The sequence below is a fragment of the Pygocentrus nattereri genome, chromosome 21, assembly GCF_015220715.1.
Source record: "Pygocentrus nattereri isolate fPygNat1 chromosome 21, fPygNat1.pri, whole genome shotgun sequence".
Classification (NCBI taxonomy): Eukaryota; Metazoa; Chordata; class Actinopteri; order Characiformes; family Serrasalmidae; genus Pygocentrus; species Pygocentrus nattereri.
Window position 1 is genome coordinate 5,735,947 of NC_051231.1, and position 27,422 is coordinate 5,763,368.

At 43.1% G+C, this 27,422-nt stretch overlaps 1 protein-coding gene across 3 annotated transcripts in view; it reads right to left on the reverse strand.

Moving 5' to 3' along the window:
* Positions 1-10,833: 10,833 nt before the first annotated feature.
* Positions 10,834-27,422, reverse strand: part of trim62.1 (tripartite motif containing 62, tandem duplicate 1) — a 46,852-nt gene continuing 30,263 nt past the window's right edge. For 2 of the 3 annotated variants that reach the window (XM_017720928.2, XM_017720927.2), the window contains exons 3-7: positions 27,323-27,418; positions 19,751-20,007; positions 19,572-19,616; positions 19,012-19,127; positions 10,834-14,195 (exon numbers count right to left, since the gene is read on the reverse strand). In XM_017720928.2, coding sequence (XP_017576417.1) covers positions 13,645-14,195; positions 19,012-19,127; positions 19,572-19,616; positions 19,751-20,007; positions 27,323-27,418 — 1,065 coding nt within the window. In that variant the 3' untranslated portion in view covers positions 10,834-13,644. The remainder of the gene's footprint in view (positions 14,196-19,011; positions 19,128-19,571; positions 19,617-19,750; positions 20,008-27,322; positions 27,419-27,422) is intronic. The other variant, XM_017720929.2, reaches the window with a different exon arrangement.

Below are 27,422 nucleotides of genomic sequence, written 5' to 3' on the forward strand. Positions count from 1 at the left end.
TTTGACTTGTATGGGTTCCCCAACTAAAGATAAGCAAACTGGTAGCAAGGAAATGAACCTATGCTGAAGGTTTGAGTTTAAAGTTTAAAGTATTCTTTTGGCATCATTACAAAATCTCAACCATGTCCAACATGGTAACTTCTTAACTCGAGCGTTCTTAACTTTAAAAAGTCCTTCATTTTAGAAGAGATTTCTGGGTAGATGAGATATAAGATAATATATTCACATAAGGAAGAGGAAAGTCAAGGGAAAGTACATGAAAACACAGGAGTTTACAAAACTAGAGTTTAAAAGTGATTCAAAGATGGAGAGAAATGACACTTTAAACCTCTGCGCTAGACCGTGGACCACCTGGCTGAAAATAAGTTAACACATCTTCTATATTGGGACGCACGTAAATGTAACATGTCTGAGCATTTCAGTGCACAATGTCTATTCATTTGCTGAGGGGAAAAAAATAAAACATGAAATATAAAATGTGCCATAACCACTGCATGGATCACACTTCCCCCCCAGTATATTTAACCCCTGTGTGGTGTTGGTGTGTTTGTTACTCAGTGGTCTGCTGGACCCAGTGCATTATTGTTTTTTAAATCAATACAGCCATAAAAGTTTATGTAAAAATGCCAGATGTTTAAAATATCACAAGTGTCCAGTGTAGGGTTCTTCTTTAGCAGCTGTAGCCAGTCAGCAGCCTGTCCAAGTTGTCCACCCTCACCCTCACATACACACACACACACACACACACACACACACACACAGCAGGCCATGTAGGAGGAGAACTGAGTGAAGGACACAGCACCTCCACACTTTTACTCCCCACAGGTTCAGCCCAACACCACATGTCTAATATAAATGTGTGGGGGGTGAACAGAGTGAAGACACTGAAAATGGGTTATTTTATATGTTCTTCACAGAAAATGAGTAAAGGCCAAGAATCTGAGGTGGAAATAAAATTAAATCACATCATTTTTTCTTTTGGTAAACACTGAAAATGGGTTCCACAGACCCCAACACCACACAAGGGTTAAACTCCTAAGTGTGCACTAAAATGTGAAGTAGTGTGCTCTCTGTAGAGGACGTGTTGACTTGTTTTCAACATTTAAAAATAATAAACTTGTGCATTAGATGGTGTCCATCGAGAACTGGTTACTGAGAAAAGGGAAAAAATGTGAAAAGCCAACTCAATGTTATGCGTTTGAAAGGATGTACAGCTGTCAAGAAGCTGGAATTGTGCAAATCAAACAGCGAAGCTGCTGGTGTTCTCCAAACAATGGACTGTCCACCTCCACCAATGGAGTCCAGACCTCAACACCACTGAATGTGTTCGGGATTGTGTGAAACAAAAAATGCAGCCAGTGTCTAAGACTGAACTTTGGAGATGTGCAAAACTTCCCTGCAGATTTTTTAAAATTGCAGACATGATGGTGTTTCATGTGTTTTGGAAGAAGCGTGTGCTGGCCCTCGCTCTCCCAGCTTGGTACCATCTTCTGGCATGAGGTGACCTAGCTGGCAGGTGAAGTCAGCATACAGAGAGACTATAGCGTCATTTCAGACTGTTTCTATTGGTCCATTCCTCAAGATGCCCATGGAACATAAAGGGCTACTGGAATTTATTAAATGGTGTAAGAAAACAAAGTTATTGACCCAACTCCGACGTGAAGAGCAGCTCGGCTGGTTTGAGGAATTATGCGTCACAGTGTTTACTACAGCTTGAAGGAGCTGAAGTATTTTTTTTCCTGCCTTAGTTTCGGGAAGCTGTTTCTTGTCTTCTACAGGCGGAGGCTGGAACTCAGTCAGGGCAGGTAAAACCCACCAGCCACCCACAGGAAAACAATGACAAACCAAAAGCAGACCTGAAAAATAAAACGCCATTCGCTTTGAAAAGCCTAATGAATAATTGGTTATTTTTAAATCGATGGCATCGATTATGACCAAAAAGCACGGCTGAATCATTTTCTCTGCTGGTTAATCTCAGATTTCTCTGAAAATGTACCGCCTTTTGTCTCCCAGCAGCAATCTTCTGTTTTTTGAGTCAGGGATGATGTGACTCAACATGGTGCGGTAGAAGAAGCTAGTCTGAGGAAGGTAGATCAGAGAGGTTTCAGAAGGTGGTGATAAGAGAAAGGAAGCGTGGTTGGACACTGGTGGTGGATGAGGTCACAGCTCGCGTAAAGCTGTATGTGAGCAGCTCGCCGGTCTGTCAGTGTCAGTGTAATGAAAGGTAGAATCTTTTGACCGGCTGTCTCCTTTGTGTGCACAGGATTGGAGATCTGAAAAATGCTGCTGAAAGGTCCCGACAAGTGCAAGCGGCAGCAATATATTAATAATTCATATGTTTACTGGAGGCTTTTTGTCCTCCATTCCAGCTGTTTCCAGGTAGCCACTCGGCTCCCCTACAGAATGGAGGTTATTTTTGTGCGGTGGGCTGCGTTTGTGCTGGCATGTCACTCACAATCTCGTCTGTCTGGCACGATGGAGGCCACGTGAACTGCAGAACAATAGTGACAGATGAGCAGCTGTGTTTACCATATATTTAAAAAAGAGCATCAATACCCCATGTGCGTCCCTACAACTGTTGGGAGACACTGGTGATGTTATACACTTTCACTGTAACAACACTTCATTATGAATCATGGAAATCAATAATCAGTGCTTCAATAAATCAATATTCATTGATGAATATAGAATAAATGAATAAATACATCACATTCATTGTCTGCATAATAACCTTAAGTGATAGTTTCCTCTTCACTCAAATAAAGTTGCTCAGCCAAGGCCTGTTTGGTGTCTGTAGTTTGACTGTAACACACTTAAGCTTATGACTCGAGCTGGGACAATAAGCAATTTAAAGATTATTTAACACCATAGATGTTCAGTCCTGTGCAAATACAGGGTGATTCAAAAAGATTCATTTGAAATATGCTATGACTTCTGCACAGGCCAAATTGTATGTCTTCTTTTTACTCCAACTTATTAAATTCAGCAAATGAACAGTTATTAAACAGTAGAGAATGAGTTATTAAAACATTTTTTCCACTTAGTAAATCAATGAAACACATCATTTGACCAGGGGTGCCCAAACTTTTGCATACAACTGTATATTGAGATATTAAGACAGTTTCTGTTTGCACCAGAAGAGGGCAGAAAGGCCAGAAGGGCTTTCATCAGAACTCATGGTTGGGCTTGATTGTTCAGTCATTGTGTGCTCGAGCAGAGCCCCAAGCCCTACCACCCACACACACACACACACACACACATACATACGGACGCACACACATATGGACGCACACATACACTCACACACATACACACATATGCAAACCCACACCCACACACACACACACACACACACACACAATCACTTATTAAATATTCTTTAATATAATGGGCTGTTATTCAGTGTCTATATGAGTCCCAGTAGCTTCATTACTGTTACTAACAAGTCTACTTCTGTAGACTGACTAAACCTGTAAAAATCTACTTAAGACCCTTTGATCTACAAATATTAGCCTATAATGAAGCTCAAAACATTCTGCTTCTGATGGTGTTTTCCCTGTGCTGCAGAGTGCCAGCATGACAATCACTCACAGATCAGGCCTGGATTTCCCAAAAGCATCTTAGTACGAAGATCATTATGAAATAGCAGAGTGAGCAACACAGTGAACACAACAGTGATCCCATTTCACTGAGGCCTTACCCCTCTGTTTCGCACATCCACACCTGGGCGTAGGGTGTCCCTATTCTTACTGAGATAGAGGGGTAGGGCGCAGTGTTAAGGCTACATGGCCCTAAACAGTGCGACTCCAAACAGTGTAGGAAAAGCAAAAACAGCACAAGACACCAAAGAAACCCACAAATGTGAGAATTTTCTCTGTTAGAAAGTTACAATAACCACTGTATTATCTTAGTTTAATGTCGTTTCAGCGTATTAAGGTCCCTTTCTTCATAAAAAAATCACCAATAGTATGCTAATGTCTCAGCAGCTAGCTAAAGTTCCCATTCCACCTTAAATAGCCCAGCAGCTCTGACACCTGAAGCACCAGAATGTAACTGCTGCTCCATTTAAGGTGGAACGGGAAAATTCCAACAAGTCGCTGGCGAGCAGCCGCCTTCAGCTTCATATCACTGAATTTGGGGCAATGATTAATTAATGCCTCGCCCCTCTTTGAAGGCATATGATTCCTTAAATGTAAAGTCCAGCAGTGAGGAGCTGAACTTTACCCTCCTCTGCTGACACTGCAGACGGGCAGGGCCACCTACAGAGCAGTGCTAATAGCTGTTAATGATGTTTTGTTTTTTCTGAGTGTCCCATTTCAGAGAGACCCTTATGCTTTTGGGAAACTGGGCCCTGAAGGGCTCATACATGTAGGACAAAAAAAAAAAGATAAGATAAGATAAGAAAATCCTTTATTAGTCCCACAGCGGGGAAATTCACAGTATTACAGCAGCAGCAGAGTAACAGGAGTGAGGCACTCAGTAATAGAAACAGGAAACAGTATAAACCTTATCAACATTATAAATAATAAAAATTAAAGCTAAATCTCGAGACTATTTACAGGAAAATAAGGATAATAATAAAATAAGAGTTGCATAGGAATCTGTAATGCACTTAGCATACTGCACAATGAAGAATGTTCGCATTCTGAATGTAAGTGTATGTTGTATGTGTGTGTATATTGTGTGTGTGTGTGTGTGTATGTTGTATGTGTGTGTATATTGTGTGTGTGTGTGTGTATGTTGTATGTGTGTGTGGTCTACTGGGAGCAGTGCTGGTTGTACAGTCTCACAGCAGCAGGAAGGAAGGACCTGCGATAGCTCTCCTTCACACACTTGGGGTGACGGAGCCGGTCACTGAAGGAACTGCCCAGTGCTGCCAGAGTCTCACGCATGGGGTGGGAGTCGTTCTCCAGCATGGATGCTGGCTTGTTCAGCATCCTCCTTTCTCCCACCGCCTGCACTGGGTCTAGAGGAGTCCCTAGGACCGAGCCAGCCCTCCGGATCAGTTTGTCCAGTTAAAAAAGTCCACTCAATGATTTCACGGCTGTTAATGATCATTATCGATGAATCATCGGTTAGCACCTTGCAAACTTTGTGCCACACCTGCATCAGATCATGTCAAGTTGTAAAGTAATCTCAGGTAAACTTGCTTAATTGACCTCCCGACACTGCATGAATAACTGTATAAAACAATTCAGAGCAAAACTAAAGACTCGGCAGGCAACTGCATCTATGCTGAGGTTCATAACGTGTAAATTTGATTTCCTGCCAAGCTATTACTTTAGTGTGGTCAGATCCTTCCCCTGGCGTCTGACTCATACCTTTCAGTTCTGAAGTTACACCTTTCAACAGCAGAGGTCTCCCATCACTGTGTTAAATGTATACTTGAGCCCAAGGCAGGCTTCAGCCACGCACTGAAACTGGAGCTGCAGAGAGGCACTCGCTAAACAATGCACATTTTTCTGCCTAACCTCTCCTGGAGCTCAGGTTCAGCTGCTTTTCTCAGACTGCTGCGGGGCAAATGCTAAGCTGACAGGACATGAATCTCCTCTTCCAAAGAATCTGGACCTGTACAGACAAATGCAACCAACAGCAGGCAAGTGAATCACCGACAACAGTGACTCACTCGCCTGACTCTCACTGCATTACTGTACAGCGGTTCACACCTCTCGCAAGAACTGCAGCGTAAATTACCTGGATGTATTCTGTTTTCTGTTAACCGTGGGTTACATAAGCACTCGGCCAATTAAAAGGGCACTAAATATAACACGGGTGCATCAGAGTTGCCAGTTTATCAATTACACCTGTTGTGTAGCTGCACTTTTGACTATTTTCTTATCTACCATATATAGCACTTTTCAGAAGACCACCCTTGTCAAAGACCATCTTTATTTAATTTTCAGTCACTGAGCACAAGTTTTTTTCAGCATCAGAAAAAAAAGCAGAAAACATTTAGCAGAACTTTCTACAGAAGGTTCAACAACTAAATATAATTGAATCCGTTATTTACTGCGCCCACTCTTTGCTTTCATTAGTTTCCTTGTTGTGTTGCTTTCAATTTTCAACAAAATCTGCAGGGATAATTTTCCAAATTATCGCCAAAGTTCAGTCTTAGAAGTCGGTTACATTTCTTCTCGCAATCCAGCTAAACATTCAGTAACGTTGAGGAATCTGTGGTGGTCAGTCCACTGTTCTAATACCCACGTGTCAAACCAGGCCCGTGAAACAATTCTATCCAGCCTGCTAACTTATTATTATTGATTTTCTATTATTAGTAGAGCTGGTTTATGAGGAGCCTGGCCACTTCCTATTTCCTCCGTTATATTAATATCAGGACTGCTAAACAGCAGAGGGCACACGTCCTCAATGAATGGGAGTAAATAGAGCTCAACGGCTAAAAACAAATAGTTAAAATAGCTTCTAATCACTCGCCCAGATTGTTTCTTTCATTTTAGAAAGTAGGATATATTTCACTTAAAAAAAACTGATATGTCTCCTTTTTTCTATAGCAAAAGGGTTTTGGGCAGCAGGAGGCGGGCTTCACTGCTAGGGCGTGATGATTGATGGGCAAGCGGAGCAGCTCATTGGCTGTTCGCGCTCACAGACGTCATGGACGTACATGAGGCGCCGTTTTAAATTAAATTACATTTAAATGTAAATTTGATTACATTCTTTACATTAAAAATGTTTCAGCATTTATAAACTATGATTTTGCTCAAATGCTCCATATCAACCCATTCATTTTGGACTCGCACAGGAGCGCCCCCTAGTGTTTGGAAAACCTGGAAGACATTGCAGAGTGGTGATTCTCCTCTGTACAAGTTCTCTGATATTAGCCCATTTCACCACGAGCTGCACTACAATCCCCAGCATGCACTTCAATATAACGTGCACTTAGACCCCCTCCCCTACAACAATCTATAGGACAGCAGTTACTCCACAACAGGAAAAGATGCCAGGTTTAGAGTATTTAATTCATGGGGGCATTTAAAGAAGTTTAACATTTTTATATATTGCTTTAAATAATATATATATATATATATATTTGTTGTTGTTGTTTTTGTTGTTTTAAATCATTCAGGTGTTCAGTGCCTATTTTGCTCTTGCAAACAGTGGCCAGTTTGGGTCATAGCAAAATGTTAATTAAAAATCAAAAACACAGCTGACCCACAAATTTGTTGTCTTCTCGCAGTGGAAGGATGGACAGAAACACCTGTGGATGTTTTCAGATCTGAAGCAGCTTGATCTCCTCTCTCAGAGATGAAAGCTTTTTTTGATGGCCTACCTGGGTGGTTGGAAAGCTTGCCTGGTTCATAGGACATAAAGCTGAATTGAATGAATTGTTTTTGCATCATTTTTACCACACTTTTCAGAGACTACCAGCCCATAGTCCTTTAGAATTGAGATATAGTTTAAACGTTTACACTCCTGTAACTTTCTACTGACCTGTTCACAAACGGTAGGTGCTAGAAACAAAGTCTGTGGTTTCATTTGTAGCTGAGATACACCGATCAGACATAACATCATGACCACCTCCTTGTTTCTACGCTCATTGTCCATCTGATCAGCTCCACTTACTGTATAGCTGCACTTTGTAGTTCTACAGTTACAGACTGTAGTCCATCTGTTTCTCTGATACTCTGTTACCCTGCTCTTCAATGGCGAGGACCCCCATGGACCTTCACAGAGCAGGTACTATGTGGGTGGTGGGTCATTCTCAGCAACAACACACACTAACACCATCATCAGTGTTATTGTAGTGCTGAGAATGATCCACCACCCAACTAATACCTGCTCTGTGAGGGTTCATGGGGGTCCTCACCACTGAAGAACAGGGTAACAGAGTATCAGAGGAACAGATGGTCTACAGTCTGTAACTGTAGAACTACAAAGTGCAGCTATACAGTAAGTGGAGCTGATAAAATGGACAATGAGCATAGAAACAAAGAGGTGGTCATAATGTTATGCCTGATTGGTGTATATGGGTAGCTTGTATATCCTTCTGGTAAAATAGCCAGTGACTATAGGAACAAGGTAGGTGTACTGAAGAAACTAGCAACTGTATTTTAAGTGAGATTCATTTACTTTCCATATTTGACGGAGATGATTAGAAAGAGATACCACACAAAGTTCCCCTTTGAAAAGCCGAGCTCAGTTGTCTGAATGTCATTTATTGCTGGAGGCTGTTAGGATAAATGACTTCTTGGAACATTTGCATTGCATTGGGTATGAGCAAATGATCAGGGCCCTAAAGCAGAACCTTCTACCCAGAATAAGGAAAAACCAACACCATTATCACACTCACATTGCCCCGTGGACGAAGCACTTCCAGTAATAAGATACGCTCGGCACTCATGCTTTGTTGTGTCCATGGGAAAATGCACATTAGAGATAAAAATACATCTCCATTACGAACATCTCAGAGCCTGTTCACATAAATGTCAAGGTCCTATTTCCTGCTATGAATTACAAAGTGAGGATAGAGGTTTGGCAGAACACCAAGTCAATGGACATTCCTCAGGATTTTTAGGGAAGAAAGGCAGAACGACACGCAGGGAGTCGGATAAAATCAGGTTCCAAAAGCAGCTCGTGTCCTTCACCGTCAAGGACATCAGAACTAATTGGACACCTTGCCACCGAATTGTCTATAATAATGAAGGGGTTGGGGCTCCTTTTTCAGCTTTCACTGGAATTTGATTCCTGGAAAACGAAGTGTCCAGGTGTTATGCTCAAGAACTTAAATCAAGGGTTACAATAAAATATTACTCAGCTCTCAACACAAAATCCCCGCCTGTGGTTTTGTGATTGAGGAGTGCAGTGAGGCTTCATTGTCTTCCTTTGTCATCTCTGGCTCATCCCCCCTTTTCCCCAGTGTGCCTGGCGAGAAACCCGGCCCACACACAGCACAGCCAGGTGTTGGACGCGATAGCGATGTGACAGGGCTCCTCATTCAAAAGACATCTGTGTGCAAAACGGATTGGAGTTTGCCTGACTGAACACTTGTCCCGAGGGAGGGTTAACCTGTTCTGGTTCACAGGCAGCCATAATATAGGAAGCAAACCACTAAGCTGCAAAGATTTTAGCACACTGGTTTCTCAGTTTCTGGACGGCTGTGGAGACCCATATCTCTGGGTCAACACTAGCTTTAATTCCACAGCAAAGCCATGATACTCAAAACAAGGTGCAATTATAACCTTCCCAAAAGCAACGCTCTGAACTGAGCTAACCACTTCTCGCTACATGAGAATGATGGGATGATTCTGTTAGAAATGCGAGACAGATCGATCCCTCTGCTTTTGTCTCGTAAGAGGTATTTAGCTGTGAAGACAAACTGCTGTCCTCACTCTCGCTCACTCAGAACGAGGACATTCCGTCTTCACTGTATTCAGGAAGAGACTGTGATCCATCACTTGCTTATTTAAAGTACTTTCAGTCATTATCCAAGCAGCCGCTGTTTGGAAAGGTACAGAGAGAACTGATCTTACCTGTTGAGAAATGCTCTAATATGTTGAGAGACAGAGAACAAAAGTTTGTCCATGTATATTTGAGTTGATTAATGGAAAAAAAACAATGACAGTGCCAGAAAATCGTTTGAGTATTTAGATGTACAAGTTGTCCTGGTTTTTGGCCCTGTTTACACCTGCGTACCACATCAGGATTGTCTGTATAAACCAATCAGACGTAGAATTGCTATCATCTCCTTGTTTCTACGCTCATTGTCCATTTTATCAGCTTCACTTACTGTATAGCTGCACTTTGTAGTTCTACAGTTACAGACTGTAGTCCACCTGTTTCTCTGATACTCTGTTACCCCCTTTTACCCTGTTCTTCAGTGGTGAGGACCCCCATGGACCCTCACAGAGCAGGTACTGTTTGGGTGGTTGTGGTGCATTAGTGTGTGTTGTGCTGGTCTGAGTGGATCAGACACAGCAGCGCTGCTGGAGTTTTTAAACACTATGTCCACTCACTGTCCACTCTATTAGACACTCCTACCTTGTAGATGTAAAGTCAGAGACGACAGCTCATCGGCTGCTGCAGTTTGTGTTGGTCACAAGGATCTCTAGTCCTTCATCAGTCCTGTCACAAGACACTGTTGGCTGGATATTTTTGATTGATGGACTATTCTCAGTCCAGCAGCGACACGGAGGTGTTCAAACACTCCAGCAGCACTCTATAGAACACTATCATGGTTCTTCTGACTGATGGAGAACGTGCTGCACATGGTTCTACATTGCACCAAAAAGGCTTCTTCTACTGTTACTGTTCATAGACAATAGAACCCTTTTTGGTGCTACATAGAACCATATAAAACACATTCTCCTATCTGAAGAACCACTTCAAAGGACCATTTAAGCATGAAGAGGATCTATGTAGATCTCATAGTTCTAAATAGAACAATTCCCTTTATAAAGACACCTTAAAGAACCAACTTTTTTCATAGACTTACGAATGTGAAATATGAAGCCATCTGCCCAGTCGTGAAGGACAGTAGACTGATTCACTCATGGCCATTAAGCAAAACAGCTGATATCCAACATCTGGATACAGAGGCTACATTAGGAAAGGGTGAGTGTGAACGTGCCTCGTCATGATTGATGATCCAACCAGCAAAATCGGATTACAGGGATTGGGCGTTAATGCCAAGTGTAAACAGGGCCTTTGTTCTATTTTCATTCAGTCAAGTAGCTGGAGTCGATACTCATTGGAGTCGATGGCTTGGCAATACTGACTGTCCTGTTTTGACTGACTGTGCTGAAACCCAGTTAATTTTACTGCACAAACTACAATATCATTTGGATTCTCTCGGCCAGAATGAAGAGATCAGACAAAATGTTGATGGTATCACCACTCTTTAATTGTACATTAAAACATTTTTCATGAACCTCCAGCAGCGAGAGCACGCCAGAATGCATTTACACAATGATGGGTGCAAAGCGTCCGTCGTCCAAAAGCACAATCATCATATTCATCACCGTTATAATCATTATAATACGCATAGTAAACTCTTAACTATATATCTTAAGTTTCCCACCACCCGATAAAAAGGACTGAGTGCCTCAGATGAACGTGAACAGTCTTATGTGGTGCAGGCTCTGCAGAGGTCCCTGTTACACTTACATGTGCAGGTGCGCACATCCCACAATGCTGCCCTAGACTTTAAACATCAATACAACAGACAGCACACACAGGAAAATATAACCCAAGAGGCGTAGAGAGGTATGGGTTTAATACACGGAACGAAGGACTGAAAGAAATCAGGAATGACTAAGTCTGCCCTGCATTAGCCCAGTTTCTCAGAAGCAGTGCAGTGCTAAAGAAGTGCTGCACAGAAGAGCTTCAGGTCTTCTGCGGCTGGACGAAACCCGCTGACCAGCTGACGGTAAATGAATTAAAACTCAGAGGAGTTGACTTTGGAGCACAGAATTAAACATTTCGTTTGGGGGGACTCCCAGCTAGCTCCACCATCTAAGGCACTACTGATTTAAGAGCACAGCTGGGTTTCTAACGGGATCCAACTTGGAAAGGCTTGAAATGACAGAAAAAAAAATGCTATCGCTCTAACTTCAGGTTAGCATTCTTTGCCAACTGCTCTACACTGCAGGAAAAAGCTTGAAATGATGTTGCCACACCCTCACAGGGAGCCATCGTACAAGAGATCCTTGAAAAAGCGGGAACTTGCTATGACTGAACGTTAGAAAACAAATGGAGCGAAACCGATGAACAATAAAAGGTGTGAAAAACGAGGAAATTCACATTCAAAATCAGATCATGAATACACAACTCAAGAGTTCTACACATACATGTTCGGTGAATTTTCTGGTTATGTTTTAGGCCATCCAAAGCCATTAGTAGTCATATGACTACTAATTCATAATGAACACTTCCATCCAAGGTACAGATGTTGTCCCATGGTTTCCTGCCAGTTGAACAACCCTGCATTTTGCTATGCGATCAGGGCAGAGATGTAGAACAGGAATTGGCTATTGCTGATGTGGGAAGATCCCAAATACAAAGAAACTGCAAAAGCTCCCTGAAGTATTAGAACAGAGAGACTGCGTTTTATAATTGGACCTTAGAGAATATCAGTATAGCAAATGATTACACTGCAGTAGTGGCAACGTTCCTTCATGGGCAACTAAGGAACATTAAAGTGCATTCAGAAACAGGTATAGTGTTCTTGAGCATTTTGTGCAGTACTATCACGTAAGACTTAAGTGGCAAAATCCCTACTCTTTAGGCATTTTCTCTCACCAACTACACCACAACAGGAAAAAAGAAAACATTTGGAGTGAACTATTTACATAGAGGGTCAATTCAGGAAAAGGTATTTGGCCCATTAATTTTTCATTGCCACTGGTGGTATACACAATAAAACGGAATGGAATGACTTTGCAGACTTTGGTAATTGAAAAATCAGGCAGCCGCCTTACACAGTTTATGCCTCATTAGATGTGTTGGAGTTGACAGATGGCCTGATGTGATAATCCTGCGCTCTCTTTAACACACTGACCATCCTAATGAGACGTCCCAGGGAAAAGCAGAGGGGTTCTAAGGAGAGCAGGAAGGTAGCAAAAACGGGCTGGATAAACAAAATAAAAGTAACATGCAGAGGAGACTGTGGGGTCACACCCACCGACAAAGGACGATGTGTAGCGATCATCTGCAGTATGTACAATTGCACACTCCACCAGCAGCAGATACATGTGCAGCACACGACTCCATCTTTTATTGGCCTGAATCTCAAGTCAGCATGAGAAGGATGAAGGGTAAAGGGGGTCGGGGACAGACTTGTACTAAACGCAATATATTCTACAGATGCACCCACACAGAACTTATGCTGGACGACTGCAAAGTCTCACGCGGCAGACTGGCGTTGGGGATAAATGTCACCTGAGGAAGAATCCACGTGCCGTTTTTACCACAGAACAAAGCAAGAGGGAGTAAAAGTCACCAAGAGAACATACTCAGATCTCATCAGTCACCAGCAATGCACAAGATATAACCTGCGCCAAATAATAATAATAATAATATTTAAGGAAAAAAAAAGGTAGTGTAGCAGTACAGTACTGGACATTCCACAAACACGCCAAAGCCAATTGCACAATAAGTAAAAGGCGACACATCTTCACATCTCTGGCTGCAGAACAGAGGAGCTCTCTCCCCAGGCAGAAGGAGGGGAGGGGGAGTGCTTGGCCTCTGGAGGCTGAGAGGATATGAGTTGGAGCATTGTGTATGAGCAGCTGGGTGACCCTGGGAGAGTGAGAGGGCTACGGCAGGATTACAAATGACCAGCAACACTGAATGTACAAAACAATTAAAAAAAAAAAAAAAAAAGCCCACAGAAGTCTCTTCCTCAGACAGTGTGCAAGAATTTCCATTAATATTTCCTATGCAAGTCCTTGCTACAACGCTTTAAGAGGCCTTAAAGGTGCCAAAACGCACGTCTGGTAGGCCAACTGTTTCATCCCTCACCACAAACATCCACAACTGCAAGTGCCTTAAAGCAAAGTGAAAGAAATTAACTTTATAGACCCTGGGCTTTCTTCAAAAACAAAGAATAAAAGAAAGGAAAAAAATCTATAGTTCTTTAGAAGCTTGAATCAGATCCTCAGCCTGGGTCAGTTGGCTAGCTAAGTGGGATTCCTATAGACGCACGGTATTGATCCGCAAGGGCTGCACGTTCTTTCCGTTGGCGTGGCTCTGGCCAGGGCTGAAGTAAGGGAAAAGCTTGCCAGGGAACTTCTCTCGGTAGGTGTAGAGCCAGGACATATCGTCAGCATTGTAGAAGACCAGCAGGCCTTTGGGGTAGTCCAAATAGACACCCACTTTTTCCAGCTTGCTTTTGACGTTGAGGCGTGTCCAAGGCTCAGTGCAGGCGCTGTACTGGTTTCCATCATGCATGACGATGCAGTAGAAGCCACGGCTGGGCTGGATCTGGATGCTGCCCTTGCGGTTGACTGTTTCGTTGGCCACGCCAATCATCCATTGAGTCTTCTCGGAGACCATCACCTCCCAGTAGTGGACACCCGAACAGAAACCTTCAGCTCCTAACACAGACACTTCCACGTCGAATCGACGGGGCGAGTCCTGGAGTGGCTGTGGGTGCAGGTTCCCATACGCCACTATGGTGCAGTCATCGGACAGTATCAGCCTCTGGTGGGCAGTCAGGGGGTCCAGCGTCAAGGCAGCAGGCACTGTGGAAGTCGCAAAGAAAACAGCACTGTTAATATCTGTGTTTCCAAAAACTCCTGCAGCTCATCCACCTGCTGTTCTCAGTGTGCTATCAGACATTGATCTACTACATGGTTTGAACCTGGAAAAATACAGGGCATTTAATGGGAGGAGCAGAAAACAGCTCTTTGTTTGGCATCCTGCTGCGTACCTTACTTTCAAAACAGCAGCTTCAGCCACAGGCGCCCAGGAGGAGAGCTCCTTGCTGTCAATCAGTTGTGCTGATACAGCTCCGCTACCCGCCTCCGAGCAGAAACAACATTACTCACTGCTACACCTCCACTGCAGTGTTCATGACTGTCAAAGAGTGATAATTACTTTCATCTGACAAACTCAAACTCCTTCTCATTTCATCTTTGGTTTCCTTTCAAATTCCAAGCATTCACCAGCAGGGAGAGGGCTACTTTGTATGCTTGTCAGTTTCTCTATAACAATGCCCATTGGTATTGTGGTGGCTGGGGAACACCGTGTGCAGGGAATTTTAAAAATCTTGCCCTTGAGGTGGAGATGAGCTTTCTTAAGCATGGCTTATGCATGCAAATAACCATTATAGGGCCACTGACTGCATGTTAAATCAGACAGTCAGCAGCCCCTTGAAAAAGACTTATCACACGTTCTTTCAGAGAACCATGTTTGATATGTACCATAGCCAAAACAGGGCTAAATGTAGAACATTCCCGAAGTCAGCTAAGACCTGTGGAATTGTGCTGTAGTACTGGCTGAGGAACATTAAATAAAAACCTCATCCATCAGGCATCACCTGTCTGGCAACGTCCAGAAGAAAATGCAGTACTGCAAAGCGCCAGTAAACGGAATCGTCCAAGCAGGGAGCCAGAGCCAGACTGAAAACCAAATGGAGATATTGGCCAGAGCAAGGCAGAAGGAATGCTCCTGCAGCAGGCCCTGGAGAGCAGGACTGCGCTGTGTTGGAGTAAACAGACAGGGGCTACACTGTAGCCCAGTCCAAGTAGGCACAGATTTTGGAAAACATGCTTTGGTCTGTCGTAGTGGAAGGTACTGAAATTCCATACTTTTATGGTTAACAAACAACCTGCCTTGGGATTTTTGGCTAATGGGAAAATTGAGTCATTCAACACCAAATTTCTGAACATCTGTAGTCAGTCAATCTCAACAGTGGCAGCAAGACTTCAAGCCTGATAGATCCAAAATCCATGCCAGCGATTGGCTGTCTAAATTATGGGTCATAAGGGCACAGGAAAATACTTACATTTAGAGCCATGGTTCATGTGTGTTTAATAGCAAAAACAAGGGTCTAGGATCTGGATTAATTTTAGCAGAATTTATATCAGCAACATGCACTGTTAATATATGTCCAAAGGGAATTGCTTTAGACTGGCTACACCAAGAATTCATTTAAGCATTAAACTTAGAATCATTTCACTGTGCACTGCATTAACTTAAGAGCAGAAAGCCACACATTATTTCACTGCAGTCAGATGAACCTTAGTATTGAAAAGCATTCAGCAACTGCGAGTCAAAACCTTTAACAATACTAGAGATGTGCCAAAAACACTGAAAACAGCAACAAAAAAAACTATACTTTCAGTTCTCAACTGAAAGAGAAAAAAAATTGTTGAATGTAAATATTAAATAGATCACATTATTGATGAATTATTCATTTAAAATGCTGTTTGTTTCCTCCAGCCTCCTGTGCTGGTCACCAGACATGTTTAAACACTTTGAACAGCAGCAGACCAACAGGAAGATGTTGGCCATGTGGAGCTATTCCAGGGTTTTTACAAGCGACTAGTATCAAGTGTCAAGTGTCAAGACTGAGTATCAAGAGGTGGAAGAACGAGTTAAGTTTTGATTCCAAACGTCACATCCTGCTCATAATGCAGAATATAGAAAAACAACAGAAGCAGAGAAGAAAGTCGCACTTGCTGATAGCTTTTAAAATTATGATCAAATTTAGAAAGAACGATGCCGAAGTGCAAACAATAACCTAAAAAAAGGAATTCGCTGTTTTGGATGAACCTGTCACCTGTTGTCAAGGACGTTTCATTTTGTGGCACATACTGATGGCTATGCTGTGTACTAACTTTAATAAGCTTATTTTATGCAAACTATATGTTTATTATAAGCCTTTATTGATGTTTGGCTTAGGTTTTCAGCTCAATGTGTTCTGAATTTCAGTTTTGGCCAGAAATTCTCATTCTGGTCCATCATAAATAAGCCCTAGTTGATCATACTAAATTTAATACCTCTGAAAGTAAAACCACATTGCAATGCACCACATCTAAAGATTTATTTCAGAAAACCTTTGTTAATACATGGATTAGTGGAAGCCCTCTGCATGCTGAAAACTACCCCTATGAACTACCTTCGAAAGGTTGTTCGGGAAAGACCCAACAAGGTCGTTTTTAAGGCTGCATTATGAGGCAACACTTACAGTGCGTGATCATATCGTCTGGACATCTTTTTGTGAGCACAAAATGAAAGCTAAGCTCTCTTAGCCCAGTATTCGACACGTCGCTGATGTGCAGCAATCATGGAATAATTCAGAGCAAAACAATACTGGCTTATTTTCTTTAGGCCTCATGGATAGGCATGCCTGTCAGAGGCGGAGAGGGAAATGTGCGAAACATTTCCATCCTCCCTATTTATAACCACTGCCACAAGCAGCCGAGACTGGAGCTGGTCCAGAGGATAGGATGTTGTCGTTTCCACTCAATGACATTGGCGGTTTGTGCGTCAGGTAGCCCATAAATATTTTAGTCTCTTTCTCTCTCTCTGAAACACATAGAGACACCAAGCTCCAGCGACAGCCTGCAGGCCAGAGTGCTGCAGAAATCACAAAAAGGTTGAAGGCTATAAAAAATGGAGAGAAAGAAAGAAAGAAAAGGGGCTAATAAAACCAAAAATCCACCTCAGTGTGGGAGGATGGGAGCTACACTGTCATTACAGTGGTTTGGGCAGATGGATGTGAGCCGATTGTTCCATTTGGCACACAGCATAGGAAGGCTACGCAACTCTCCCTGCTTATTTCAGTGAGCACAGATGATGTTAAATTGAAGAACTGATTGAATGTGATACTTTCTCAGCTCCCGAGTTTTAAATAACATTTTGTTATGCTGAGGACAGCAGACAGCAGAGCTCATCAGAAAGCGTCAGATTTTCTTTGCTGCTCAGTAAGACTGCCTGGCGATAAAATATCATATTGCAATTATATTGCTACACATTGCGCTATACCTTACACTAAAACACTCAAATGAATACGGTTGCAGTCAGAACAAAACCTCAGTGCTGTAATACAGTTAGGGTACAGGGGAAGGAAAAACAGTTAGCTTTTAATGGAAGTTACTGTAATGAGATTTGGTTCCAGGTAATTCTGGACCACTTCTATTGGACTATTTGTCACAAACATGGTGTAAAGGAACACTAGCATTTTCAAGAGATGTCAAATAAATAAACGTGAATTAATAAATAAATATATGAATAAATGACCAGAAGGAGCACAACAGGTTTTCCCCGTATTCTGTCTATATTGTGAAGCTCTAAATCTAAATTGCACTCTTATTATTGACAGCAAGACAACCATCTTGGGGCTATTTACCATTTGCAAACAGATTATTTGGGTACATTTTTGTTTTCAAACCTCATAATATTCATACAAAAACATAAAATATTGCAATGTTTGCATTTCACAACATTACATTCCATCCTATTAGATTTTGTGATATTCTTTGCAATATAGTAGAACACACTGGTGAACTGCTGATGTGACGAGTGGCCTGTATTATTTTTGACCAAAATGCCACGCATTTGTTATCATGTAAATGTCTTAATTCATTCAAAAGCCCCAAGAATGCCCTTGGTTTTTCAGCACCAATTAAAATGTTTTGCATATGTGCCGACAGCATATGTCTGAGGTGTCCTTGAGCAAGACACCTAACTCCCAACTGCTCCCTGGGCGCTGCGGATTGGGTTGGCCGCCGCTCCAGACAAGCATGCTCACTGCCCCCTAGTGTGTGTGTGCTCACTAGAGTGTATGTGGTGTTTTACTTCACGGAAGGGGGTTAAATGCAGAGGTGAAATTTCCCCGTTGTGGGACTAATAAGGGTCACTAATCCTTAATCTTAATCTATTGCTATTAGCTAACAGTATATCGTCGTTAAACCCTATTGCTCACACCAAGTGCTGAATGATACACATTCGCTTATTATCTAAGCAACAAATATGGAGGTTCTGCACCTCATAATCCTGCACTGGACTAGGATCGAAAATGTTATCATTAGCACAGTTGATGCAAACAGAACCTTAATTCCACATAGGCAGAGTTCCTGAGCTGCAGTGGTTGACTGATTTAGTAATCCGTCAAATTTAGAAGTGCTGATATGAAGCCCTGTCACTTAAGACCCACTCATTTGGAAGTAATGCCAAGAAGGAGCTCCACAGAAGTACAACAGAAAATACAGGCTTGACAGAAAGGTGGAAAAACAAGCTGTGCAATTCAATTATTATGATCTTTAAAAAAAAAAGGACGTGGGTGATGTTTTTCTTCAGGAGATCATATTCACATGCATGTGACCGTTCTTCTCGCATTTTCATTTCGATTGAGACCAAAATATCATGATGGCTGATGAAAAGCATGACATTTGATATAATTAATCTTAGTCTAATCCTACATTTAGCATTTAAATCAAGCTTGTGAAAGAAGGGGAGGCAAATCCTGCAATGCAAATGTCCTGGCTGTTGCATCAACAGAAACTAGCTGCCTAAATCTCTTCAGGTCACTAAATGGAAAAGTGACATTACCTGGTGAAATATCCTGGAACAGAGACTTCCATATTGTGTACTGTAATGGCCCCATGTATTTGGATGTTGGGAAATCTTCATAAGTAAGGTTGGTTTCGTGGATTTTGCCTTTTATTCTGCAGAAACAAAAGAAAATATTTGTTCTGTCAAGTCCACCATTTCTCCTTGTGCAACAGAAGAGACAAAAAAACCTCAACGCCAAACAATCCCGTATTGCTGAAAAAGTCTGGCCCCCCTCCAAAGTCAGATTCAAATTCACACAAGGGTGTTGGGTCAGTCCGGGTGCTGCAGATGACTCTCATTAATTAAGCCCTACACATTAATCACACTATTCACTGGCCCATATGGTCTCTCCACTCCTCTTCAGCCTTACTCAAATGAAAAAAGGGTTTCTGTGGGTGAAGCTTAACAGCTTTAGATAAAGTCCAAATATTTACCCTGATTTAAACTTAGATAGCCCATCTAGCCCCAGCTAGGCCTTGTCCTAACAGGTCCAAAAGCCCTCATCCTCATCACATACTGCAACACCATAAATTTTAATTTTAAATATCCTGACTTGCCTTGGCAGCTTCCACCAGCAAAAACCTCCACGAATCACTTGCTCTCTGACCAGCATTTACAAGAGAAGGAGACAAGGCGTTATGGACCAAAAAGCCACTGCATCTTGGACCACTATTTCATAACCCTCCCCCCAAGCTTTTATCCTGCGGAACCCCTTTCCCACCGTCTTCGCCCCTACCTCTCGGACGTGAGCGCCACGCCCTCCAGGAACTCGTGGCGGCCGGTCTCGCTGAGTTTATCCTGCAGTATCTGGATGCCCTCTTTGACGTCCCGGAGCTGCTGGCTGTAGCGCTGGATCTTGTGCTCGATGTCAGACAGTGTGCGAGCTGTGTCGGCCTCAAGCTCCTCCAGCATGCTCTTCTGCCTCTCACGCAGGAAGCGGTGTAGCCGCTCAAACGCATCGCCTATAGTGGCTCGCAAACTCTTTGCTGAAGACTATGAAGAGATTAAGAGAGAAAAGTTAAAGAAGTGTACTGTTGGGAATGTAGCAGTAATGAGTCTGTCTGGCCATCATGACAATTTGGCCCCTTACTGACTGAACAAGGCCAAAAGGTAAGGAAACAACTACCATTAGTTTTAAATTGGAGGTGTGCCTGAGACAAAGGCGAGATAATCAAGATCATTAAGCCTGGATTCAGGCAACTGCAGGAAAACTTCAAACAACTCGGTGTCATAATCTTCTGCGTAAAAAAACCTTAGCCTAGACTCTCTTGAGTATGACAGGAAGCATTATTAATGGGTACTGGGATTTCAGGCCATAGTACAGCCCAGATAACTGGAGAGCTAGAGCCTGAAGGCAGAGCTGTTGACAGAGACTCCATCTAATGGCCACACAGCGGATGCCATCAAGCTGGTCATCCCTCTGCTGAGGTTAATCAAGGACAGGATGGGTGTGTAGGCGATTGCACGATGGGCTGACAGGCAGAGGGAAACTATTTTTGCTATAGAACAGTGCATTTTCAAACAAACAGTATTCAAATAGTCAAAATATTTTGACTGTTATTAATAAAAAGAAACAGTGAAAGTTTAACAAGGTAATCCACACCAGATAAATCAGTTCATTTACGAATTTATCTTCACATCATTGGCATATGTAATTTAGTACATGACTTGTTGATCTACAGAAAGATAACTCATTTCCACAGAGAGGTCCACTGACATGTCGCAATCCCATGACATGAGAAGCAATAGGAGTTGTATTCTTTGCACTTTTACGGCTACGTTTACACAACAGGTAAAAGCAGCCCAAATCAGATTCTCATCAAATCCGATTTTTTTGTTGGCTTTTCACATCATCTTTTAAATGTGATCTGTATGCGACATCAGTATGAACAGATCAGCTCCTAATCCGACCCGCATGCGCAAAAGAACAACGCTTCATGTGGCTTGTATAGAGGTCCACAATCATGACGGTCAGTGAATGCCAGTGGCTCCCAGAGCTTTTAGTTTCGTCTTTGCCAGCATCACAGGAGCGATTATAAAGCTCCAATGGTTGACAGCTGGGCTCATCACACACAGCGTGTTCGAGTTCGCTGTAAAAGGGGTGTGTTATTCGGCCACGAGCATTTCTTTGGTTCGTGTCCTCAGATTATTTAAACTTTTTTGGCACTGCTGCCCGTCTCCTCTGGCCACAGTCGGCCGTTTCGTTCGAAATCTCTTCAAACACGGAGGTGTTTTGGATGAGTCGCCACTAATTTTCTGGCACAGAAACATCAGCCTAAATGTTTATAAGTCTCAGCAGCACGAAATTATAACAAATGTCGAGTTGGACGGATTTAAAAAGTCACATAAATTCCAATCTGGCGAAATCATCTGAAACCGGAATTGAAAACATCAGATTCAATGCGCTTTTTGCTGTTCACACTGACACACAGACACACATCTGTGTCACACACAGAGAAAAAGATTGGATTTGGGCCACTTTTACCTGCTGTGTAAACGTAGCCTAAGTCACTCAGTCATAAATTAATTTACAAATTACAATACAATACACCATTTAATTTATTCCGTTATTTCATCTTCGCCTTATTTTAATGCATTAAATACAAGCTGAGCTGAGTTTGGATATCTATATATTTGAATAGCCCTGCTCATCCATAATAGGCAGATGTTAGACATCAAAACCTCTATTGCTCTGTGGAGAAGGTGAGGGAAAACAGCTGCAAGGCTGCAAAGAAAAAACGACAGAGTTGTGGGAAAGTGGAAGTGAAGGGCAGACATCTGAAACATCTTCTGAGAAAATGAATCATGTTCACTACAGCATCAAGCACATCATAAGACAGAAAAAAGGCAAGACATCTGAGACGTCTGGCCCAAAGTACCACAGGCTAAAACGAGCCGTTCAGCCAGGCATATCCATACAAAAGAGGAGTCCTCGGAGAAGGGCCTGATGCAATATTTCAAGTGCTGCATTCGGCTTCCTGACATCACAGAGAATGAAGCGAGAGAGTATGCTGTCCCTCATCAGGGAAAATGAAAAGAAGAACACGTGCACTTTACTGAGTACAAAGATGCATCTACCCTCAATCGATATCCCTCCCAAAAACAAAAACGACTGCTCCTCTTCTTCCTCGAAGCTGCTAATGTTCAAATGGAAATGCTATGTCCTGGCCTGGAAGCTGAAATCCTATTAAGATCATTTATCTTCCCAACAGGGGGGAAGATTTGCATTATTTCAGTGGAAAGGACTGGCCCACCTGATGATGTTTGATGGACAAGCAGGCCAAAGTGACTCAAGTGATGCTGGCCATTCAAGTTTGAGCTCCCCGATGGGCGACTCTGCTCCACAGAAGCTAGGCTTTCGATCAGACTAGCCCCCACAGCATGCAAATACACATACAGGCATATTTGGACAGTCGGGTACCTTCTAAAGAGTATCTGACCTCAGTAGTAAAACTTTAACAGTGTCAAACAGCCTAATTTGACACTCTAAAGGGTGGTATAACCGTATGGATATCCATCCTGCTCAAATATCTGACAGTCAGCTAATCTAATAGTCATATGGTTGGTGCTAACAAGCCTCTTCAGAACCAGTTTAATGCCCAAGTGACAGCCTTTCAAGAGTCTACTTTCTTATCTGCACTGGGAACTCAGGAGGGCTAAAGAGACAGGATGTCAATATTTCTGCAAGTCACTGTCAACAGCTTGATTCTTCAGCGTGGTCCAACAGCATTTCTGTGAAAAAAGCTGGAGAGGACACAAGCATGTGATTGATATGATTGATCTTTACAGAAATTACTGAATCTCCATTCCAAGAAGAAGCCATGATTGTATCAAGTCCTACTGACCACTTTCATACAAGACCAATCTGAACAGTCAGATCCACATCTGATGAGACGGACTGATTCGGCACCAGTCATTTAATCAATGCATGCTGTGACAGAAAGATGAGTGAAAAAAGCAGACAGGCCCAATCAGGTTAAGCTCTAGACTGTGTACTGGGTTATACTGCAGAGCATGATTGGACATCAATATAACCAGTGAGGCAGAGGACAGTGGTGTGTAAACTGTGGACTGGAAAAGGCTCTCCCAATGACAACTGAGGCAGACTGCGGGTACAAAGGCAGGGGTGTGTGCCAAGAATGGAGTTTAAAAAACATAGGAGGTGGAGAAAAGGCGGCTATATTGACTGTGGAATTTCTTTGCTGATTAAAACAAGGTGTCAAGATGAAATAGTTATTCAATAAACCAATTTGCAATCTCTCCCCCTTAGAGAGAGAGAGAGAGAGAGAGAGAGAGAGAGGAGGTCCAAGACACCTATTAGAGTGAGAAAAAGCAAAAGACAGCAAGTGCAAAAACACAAGAGGTTATGAATTTGTAATGGCAACAGTAAGCGGACTAATGCTATTTGTCAGCTGCCACTTTGGGGATTGTATTTAGATTCTATCACACCCCCTAATTGCAGGCTTGCTTTAACTAAGTCTATTAAAGTTGAAAAGTATACTATATTGCCAAATGTATTCACTCATCTGTCTTCACACGCATATGAATTTGAGTGAGATCCCATTCTTAATCCATAGGGTTTAATGTCGGCCCACCCTTTGCAGCCTTAACAGACTCTTCTGGGAAGGCTTTCCACAAGGGTTAGGAGTGTGTTTACGGGATTTTTTGACCGTTCTTCCAGATGTGCATTTATGAGATTAGACACTGATGTTGGACGAGAAGGTCTGGCTCGCAGTCTCCGCTCTAATTCATCCCAAAGGCATTCTATCTGGTTGAGGTGAGGACTCTGTGCAGGCCGAGTTCTTCCACACCAAACTCGCTCATCCATGACTTTATGGATCTTGCTTTGTGCACTGGTGTGCAGTCATGCTGGAACAGGAAGGGGCCGTCCCTAAACTGTTCCCACAAAGTTGGGAGCATGAAATTGTCCAAAATCTCTTGGAGCATTAAGAGTTTCTTACCCCACAAGCTCTTTACGCTGTTCTTGGGCTAACGTGAAGGCCAAAATGCTTCCTCTTTTCTCTATTAAGTTACTGTGTCTGCAATATAAGGATTTGCTGCAATAGCAACAACAGTCTAACATGATTGTCTATTCATCTGTTTCAGTTCAGATGACACTTTTCTTACAATGGCCGCATTAATGGGAGTTTCCGGCAGCATCTGAGTCGGAGAGCAATGGTTGGGAAGGTTGAGAATATCAGTTGTGAAAAAACAGCGATATGTTTAAAAAATATGTATCCTCTGGTCTAAGATACTAAAAGAAGGCTACTAATACTGGATGGATTGACAAGATTTAAGCAGGAGAGAAAATATGGCAACACTAAGTTTTCTGATGGCTCTTCTCATATCAAACAGCACAAAGGATCTTTTGGTTCTCCTGTGCACAAAATTGGGGGCAAGGTCACTGAGAGACATCACAAATTGTCATCAAGAGCACTTATCATCATGCGACTCGAGGTGATTAGTTCATCAGTGAGATTGCCATGTAGCACTCAGCCCAAGGCAATGAGTTCGACATCAAGAACATCGCTCTCCTCATGACTTTATGCTTTTACTCAGCCATCAAAGACAGTGTTCACTGCGCGGCCTGAGGCAATCAGTTCATCACTGAGACCACCATTTAGCACACGGCCCGAGGCGATTAGTTTGTTAAGACAATGAATATATGTTTCTCACTGAAATTGCTGTTTAGCATACGGCCCAAGGAGCCCAGCTCATGACTGAGATCCCAGATGGGCGAGATTCGCTAGGCACTCCTTGAGAATGCCGCTCAGGTCCTGAAGCGCTCCGTTCATCACAGAGATCGCCACCGAGAGCTTGGTCTGAAGCACTCCGTTCATCACAGAGATCGCCACCGAGAGCTTGGCCTGAAGCACTCCGTTCATCACAGAGATCGCCACCGAGAGCTTGGCCTGAAGCGCTCCGTTCATCACAGAAATCGCCACCGAGAGCTTGGCCTGAAGCGCTCCGTTCATCACAGAGATCGCCACCGAGAGCTTGGCCTGAAGCGCTCCGTTCATCACAGAGATCGCCACCGAGAGCTTGGCCTGAAGCGCTCCGTTCATCACAGAGATCGCCACCGAGAGCTTGGCCTGAAGCGCTCCGTTCATCACAGAAATCGCCACCGAGAGCTTGGCCTGAAGCGCTCCGTTCATCACAGAGATCGCCACCGAGAGCTTGGCCTGAAGCGCTCCGTTCATCACAGAGATCGCCACCGAGAGCTTGGCCTGAAGCGCTCCGTTCATCACAGAGATCGCCACCGAGAGCTTGGTCTGAAGCACTCCGTTCATCACAGAGATCGCCACCGAGAGCTTGGCCTGAAGCATTCCGTTCATCACAGAGATCGCCACCGAGAGCTTGGCCTGAAGCGCTCCGTTCATCACAGAGATCGCCACCGAGAGCTTGGCCTGAAGCGCTCCGTTCATCACAGAGATCGCCACCGAGAGCTTGGTCTGAAGCACTCCGTTCATCACAGAGATCGCCACCGAGAGCTTGGTCTGAAGCACTCCGTTCATCACAGAGATCGCCACCGAGAGCTTGGCCTGAAGCATTCCGTTCATCACAGAGATCGCCACCGAGAGCTTGGTCTGAAGCGCTCCGTTCATCACAGAGATCGACACCGAGAGCTTGGTCTGAAGCGCTCCATTCATCACAGAGATCGAGACAGAGCTTGACCTGAAGCACTCCGTTCATCACAGAGATTGCCACTGAGAACTTGGTCTGAAGCGCTCCGTTCATCACAGAGATCGCCGCTCAGAGATCATTGCTCACTGTGTGGCCTGAAGCATTTGGTTTGTCAAAGAGGTGGACGAACCAGTCTGTGTACTGAAAATCAGTATACAGACCAAGGCGATTCGTTTGTCATCATGAATGATGCCCAGTGCACAGCCTAAGGTACCATTTAGCACATGGCCCAAAAGGAACTGTTTGTCATCAAGAACACTGTTCTGTGCGTGGCTCCGGGTGCTCAATTCACCACAGAAATCGCTGCCAAGGCGCTTTGTTTGTGATCAGGAACGATGCTTAGCACATGAACCGAGTTGATTAGTTTGTCATCAACAACGTCGTTCTTCGGTGAACACGACTCGTCTTCTTGCATTTGATTACTGACACTGATAACACATCTCCAATGAAGTCTGCACATCTCCTTTGCGGGACTCATTTTTCTTGGTGTATTCACCCAGCCAACTAACTTGGTTAGCACTGTGGGTGGATGTTGTCATGATTACACAGTCTTCTTCTTCTTTCAACTGCACCCTTTAGGGGTCGTCACAGCGGATCATCTGCCTCCATCTTGCCCTATCCACTGCCTCACTACTTTCACACCAACCATCTCCATGTCCACCTTCACTACACCCATAAACCTTCTCTGAGGTCTACCTCTTCTCCTTCTACCAGGCAGCTCCATCTCCAACATTCTTTGCCCAATATCTCCATAATTCCTCCTCAACACATGTCTAAACCATCTCAACCTGGCCTCTCTGGCTTTATCTCCAAACTGCTCCACCTTCACTGTTCTCATTTCCAAGTCATGATTACACAGAACTGTAGCCTTTTCTGCATTCTCCAGCAGCATGCATGGAATGACAATAAAAGCCTCTTGACTTTGAAAGTTCTTAATGAGATTTTATCGACACTAGATGCCAAACAACATTGTGCAGCTATATTTATTGAATTAGCTAAAGCTTTTGACTGCTTTCCATTACCATCACCTTCATCAACTCCACACCACTCCACTAATACTCATACTTGTATGTTGCACACAATATTTAATATTCTTTACTATCCCTTGCATTTCCATACAACACACACACACACACACATATACATACACATAAAGATTTACATGAAAAAAAAACTTGATTCAAAAGTTTAACACCATCACTTCGCTATACAGTTTGCTACAAATGCTCCTTTCAAGTCATATCATGGTTTTCTTTAATCATCAGTATTTGCTCCTCTTTGCTTATGTATAATATTTGATTGTTTATGCATCATTTATAAAACTCTCCTTGGTCAGTCAAGCCCTTATCTACATCCAAGTTCTGCAACCAGTCTGCTACACATACTAGGTCATCGCAATACCTTCAACTGCCCTCGGTTGTTCTTTATATCAGTTTGCTGCTGCTAAGGACTGGAATATACTACAAAAAAAAAAAAAAACATTAAAACTGGATACATTCATTTTGATTTCTGAGAGGTAGCAAATTCAAGCAAAGATATGCTAGTATATTCAAAGGGCTCCATTTTTGATTGCAGGAGCTATAAGAGAAGCCAGGGGTATATGACCTTGTGTCGAGAAAGTTACCTTTGTTTCAGTGAGCTGCCTCTGCAGCAGCTGCAGAGCCTCCGTATGACCCCGTTCACTGTCCTGCAGAGCCGCCAGCTGCTCTTTCATCTCCCTCTGC